Source organism: Tachysurus vachellii, chromosome 12 (assembly GCF_030014155.1).
Source record: "Tachysurus vachellii isolate PV-2020 chromosome 12, HZAU_Pvac_v1, whole genome shotgun sequence".
Taxonomy (NCBI): Eukaryota; Metazoa; Chordata; class Actinopteri; order Siluriformes; family Bagridae; genus Tachysurus; species Tachysurus vachellii.
In genome coordinates, this window is record NC_083471.1 from 2,371,986 (window position 1) to 2,376,985 (window position 5,000).

At 40.4% G+C, this 5,000-nt stretch overlaps 2 protein-coding genes across 4 annotated transcripts in view; both read right to left on the reverse strand.

Moving 5' to 3' along the window:
• The window catches only part of gnpat2 (glyceronephosphate O-acyltransferase 2), an 11,239-nt gene extending 8,407 nt beyond the window's left edge, over positions 1–2,832 (reverse strand). Inside the window, exons 1-3 of the mRNA XM_060882630.1 lie at positions 2,693–2,832; positions 1,252–1,443; positions 355–531 (exon numbers count right to left, since the gene is read on the reverse strand). Coding sequence (XP_060738613.1) covers positions 355–531; positions 1,252–1,443; positions 2,693–2,707 — 384 coding nt within the window. The 5' untranslated portion in view covers positions 2,708–2,832. The remainder of the gene's footprint in view (positions 1–354; positions 532–1,251; positions 1,444–2,692) is intronic.
• Positions 2,833–3,614: 782 nt separating this feature from the next.
• lpin1b (lipin 1b) overlaps positions 3,615–5,000 on the reverse strand; it is a 22,355-nt gene continuing 20,969 nt past the window's right edge. For all 3 annotated transcript variants that reach the window (XM_060882626.1, XM_060882627.1, XM_060882629.1), the window contains one exon: positions 3,615–5,000. This exon is cut by the window's right edge and continues 290 nt beyond it. The gene's annotated coding sequence lies outside the window, so the exon portion shown is untranslated.

A 5,000-nucleotide genomic window follows, 5' to 3' on the forward strand; every position in this document is an offset into this window, starting at 1 on the left:
AAGACGGTGACTTGTAGCTGTTCATCAATTGTTATAACTAGTAATGAGCTAAAACTGTAGTTAGTTTTATTCAATTAGCAAGAAACAGAAAGAACGTTTGATGAATTATCTGTAGCTAAAAAAATGCCTCTGATAGCTTAAAAAAAAATAATAATATCATGTGATTTTAACTACTTTTAGCAATATGGACAGACAACACCTAGCTTTGTAAAGAATCTCCAAGGAAAGGATATCTGCTATGTTTGTGTGCTCTTCCTTCCTGCAGTGCTGCTAGTGTGTAGAGGTAAAAACCCTAAAAATGGACAACGGAAGTTAATACAGATGGGCGACGCCCGCGATGCGAGCGTGTCTAACCCGCGCAAGTCCGTCCTCGTTCACCCGGATGGAGCTGAAGAGCCTCTTGAAGACTTTTGTGAGAGCAAAACCCATGAGGCGGATGAAGCTCAGCTGCAGGTTCTGACTCATCTCCTCTAAGATGCTGACGGCTTCCTCCTTCACGCCCTCGAGCGGCTCTCCCGACTCCACTGATATCTGCGTGCGGAAAACTTCAGGTTCAATATCTAGGTAAAATTTTACACACAATTAATCTCTATGCTCTAAAAAGGTTTGTCATGTGACCTGGTTACCTTGATTTTAATCCCAAGACCTTACGATGTTTACAAATCTAAGAAACATCATCTTTTATTCGTTGAGGAAAAAAACGTTAATGATGGTTCTTTCTTTAACTCTTTTTCATGCTGGCCAAAAATTTTGGCCGTGAACCAAAAAAACCCCAAAAAATAATAGTTCTATGTAGTAGCCTTGGAGAGTGTGGAAGCTTTTCTGTTCTTTAATTCTCTGAATGCGAAATGGGTGCCAATACTTTTGACCATTTAAATCTAGAAAGTTTACGAATGATGTATTTTACAAAATAACAAGATCGAAGAATTTATTAAATAGGTGAAAAGGTGAAATGATGAAACCTCAGTAAGAGGGAAAAGTTTTCGCTGTTTATCAGAACTGCAGACGATTTACTTAACACAGTGTTGGTGTTTTTGAAGAAAGTCCTAAATGGAGAATCTATATAAAGAATCGTTTTGGGGCTCCGTGTATAAACCATTTCAGGTTCTGTGTAGCACAGTTTCTGTGTGTGGTGTAAAAGGAATAAAACCTGCAATGCTGTAACGTTGGTCTGGAAACGATAACCTGCTGATTGAAGTTATCGTTACATACAGCAGTAAACAGAGTAGCGGACAGCGGGGAGAATCTCACCTCGGATATGACGTAGCGTAGATACTGTGAGTCCTGCACCATCCTGTTCAGGTCGCTCACAGTCAGAGGCGTGGCCCCATGATACGGCTGAGGGCTAAAAGTCCTGAGGGCGTGGCCTATATCACTACCCCGCCTTCTCTCCTCCAGAACATCGCAGATGTTTTCAGGCGCTGGTTTTGAGTTTCTTGCTCTCTGGAAGGTACGGCGGACATAACGGATCAGGACGCGAGGTCCAGGTGACTCAGGATCTCAGCCATTAAACCGAAGTAACAAATACGTGTTTATGTAAGTAGTGTTTATGTAAATAGGCAAGTTTTTACGGAGGCCTTTAACACCTGAATCTTACAGCAATCAGATGAGGATAGGACAGAATATCAGATGAGTCTCATCACAAAACTGTTCCTATGCAGAAGGTAAGAAACATGTACAGCTTCACTCTCAAACTGGTTCCTGGTCAGGATGTACGGTTCTGTGAAGAACCTTTAACAACCATGGAACTGCACAGAAGGTTCTTTCTCGTTGAAACCATTTACTGAAAGGTTCTCCGGGGAACCAAAAACAGTTCTTCTACAGCATCACCGTGAAACCCCGCTTTGGTTCTTCAGGCAGCTTTTATTTGAAGAGTGTTTGAACGCTACACGTGAACTGGGTGATACGACAATGTAATATCAATATTGTAATCATTTCTGATTTCAATGTTATTTTGTTTATTTGTTTGTTTCCTTTATTTTTCTGTTCCTTTCATAGACATGAACTAAACCCTTCTTTGTTGTGTTCAGGTTGTTAGCTGATTCACCTTCATGTGTTTACTTTCCTTAACTGAATAAAGCAGATAAATAAAAATCAAGAGGAGTAAAATTTTCACCAACAAACGGTTCATTAGATCTTTTATCACTTCTCAAGTCTCCATCTTGGGAATTTTCGGGAATGTTTTGGATTTTTTTTTCCAAACAAACAAAAAAAAAAAAACAAATGCAGTATTATAGAAATGCGACCTATTTGTTTATCACAATATTTTGGTGCTCTAGTATTTCGTTTGTTGTGTTTTATAGAGAGACTTATAATGAGCTTAGAGTTACAAAACAAGTGTTACTTTTATATCCAGAACACACACACACACACTCACACACACACACAAACACACACACTCACAAAAACACACACACACACACACACACTCACACACACACACACACACACACACAAACACACACACTCACACACACAAAAACACACACACACACACACACACACACACTCACACACACACACACACACACAAACACACACACTCACACACACAAAAACACACACACACACACACACACACACACACTCACACACACACACACACACAAACACACACACAGACTCACACACACACACACACACACACACACACACACACACACACACACACACACACACACACATTCCCTACCAGTAGACGGTCCATGGCTGCAGATCCACAACAGGTGCACGCTTTTCCAGTAGGACAACGACACGGTTCGTGCGCGAGCCCCCAATCACCGGCGCCGGTTTTGTAAACTCCTCCTCAAAGCTCTCGCGCGACTTGTTGCACCGGGAGCAGTGACATTGTGCCTAGGATTCGATTCTTAAAAGGAGTCAGTTCTTTGAAACCAGGCATAGCATTTAAAGACTCCATTCCGAAGCTTAAGAATCGAATAGCCCGGTTTAGAGGAGTCGACTCTTTGATACCTTGTGCAACTGATGCAGCTCTCAGAAGTTCTCAGATGAAAGATGATTGGAGCAACAATAGTGAGTCGATTCACACACACACACACACACACACACACACACACACACACATTGTGTACTTTATTTATAAAGGGCCTCAGTTAGAGGTAAAGGAACAAAAGAAAACAAGAATCAACTCCTTCAACAAAGAATCGACTCTTACGATTCACCAATGCCTGGAATTGGAATCTGAGTCGACTCAGATATTTCTGGACTCGAACTGGCCTACTTTCACACTTTATTATTTACGCACAGAGAAATCCCACTTTATCTTATTTCTTTTTTCTTTCATTTACTTTATTTGCATTTTTACACAAAAATCTTAGATAGCAAAGTAGATAAGAAACCTTTTAAAGTTTTATTTAAAATTATTTTGATAATCCTACCATCAAAATCAGGATAAAAATCCTCATATATGAGGATAATATCCTCTTATTATTGTAATAAATATAGCACTATTTTATTATTAAGAAACCTCTATATTGTGACGAATATTAAAGTGCGAGTCGTTTGTCATCGTTTATCTCTCGCCTGTCATCCACAGCACCTTTCACCTGAGGCAGAGTCCAATCTGAGCACACGCATCTCACACATGACAGAACTAATTCAGGTTCAAATCTGTTTATTTTACTGAGTAGAAAGAAAGTCAGAAGCAGTAAAACTGAGAAAACCAGCAGCTGGACCCGAGAAGACGACGATCCACTGAAATGTGCTGATCTTTCACAGAAAGAAGAACCATAACAGACATCATACAGTACAACAAGATACAGTCTGATCTTAACGTTTGATTGTGAATAAAAGTAAAGAATAAAGATGAAAATAAACCTCGTATCTTATAAGATGGTGGAGATGCTTCACAGAGCTCCACTATGAGGAAACGTGATCAAATGTGAAGACTTTCAACGTCCGCTGTCGTTAACGTTCACGCGCGGGTGTGAGAGGACGTGTCACGTGCACAGATGGCAGATTTTTTTGTTTTTTATTTTTTATCATGATTTATTAATCAGTTGAACGATTTGTTACGTAACAGCTTTATTCCAGACAGTCCCAGAGTTCCACCCTGAGCTCGGGTTACTCTCTTCTCTTCTTCAAGGTTCTCCGGTTTCTCCTCACCTCCAAATAACACGTCAGCGGGTGGATTGTTTAAGTTCTATTCTGGATGTGAAAGGGAGTGTGAATGTGTGTGTGGACATCCAGAGTGCATTCCAACCTCTGATTAGACCCTCAGAAGGTCCAGAGGTCCAGTCTCTTACTGAAGGCGGAGACATTTTCAGGACGTCATCATGTGAGAATAGAGAAATAAAATAGGCCTTTTCTTTTTTATAGCTATTTAAAGTGCCAATATGATTTATTTCAGTAAGAAACACTCAGTAACAATCTCTGAGCTTTTCATTACACAGATATACTGGAATTTGCACGATCAAGAAGAAAATCTCTAAAGCAGCGAGTTACGAATAAATAAATTATAAAAGTTACACCGTAGCACTGTAGCATCCTTTTTTTGTGGTGTAATAAACACCGAGTCATCAGCTTTGGACAGATTTTATAGCAGCATTCCATGTGTCCCTTTTTTTGTTTTTTTCTCAGAAAAAAAATGCTATCCCACGATTCCGTTCTCCGGCATTCCGTGTAAGGAATTTGATTGTTTTCCTATAACAGTGTTAAAGTGCAGTGTTTTATTCCACTTCTAAACACAGCGACTCTCTGACGATCACAATTGTTGGTTCTAGCAGCTATAAACCGTCTTTCCCTCACCCCCCTCCTCAGTAAAGGTCTTAAAGACTCAGTAAAGCCGAGCGTGAAAACCTGACGGTTACGAAGCGCTGACACTTGAGACTCCTTCCATATGTAAATGATGATACATTAACGTTAAAGTGCGTCAGTATGAAACCCGTGACCTGCGGCTGCGTCACCGTCTGAGCCGCTGTTATACAAAAGTAATCGAGTAATCGACAACCTGTCATTCTGGCCAATCAGAGTCCAGGATGCTT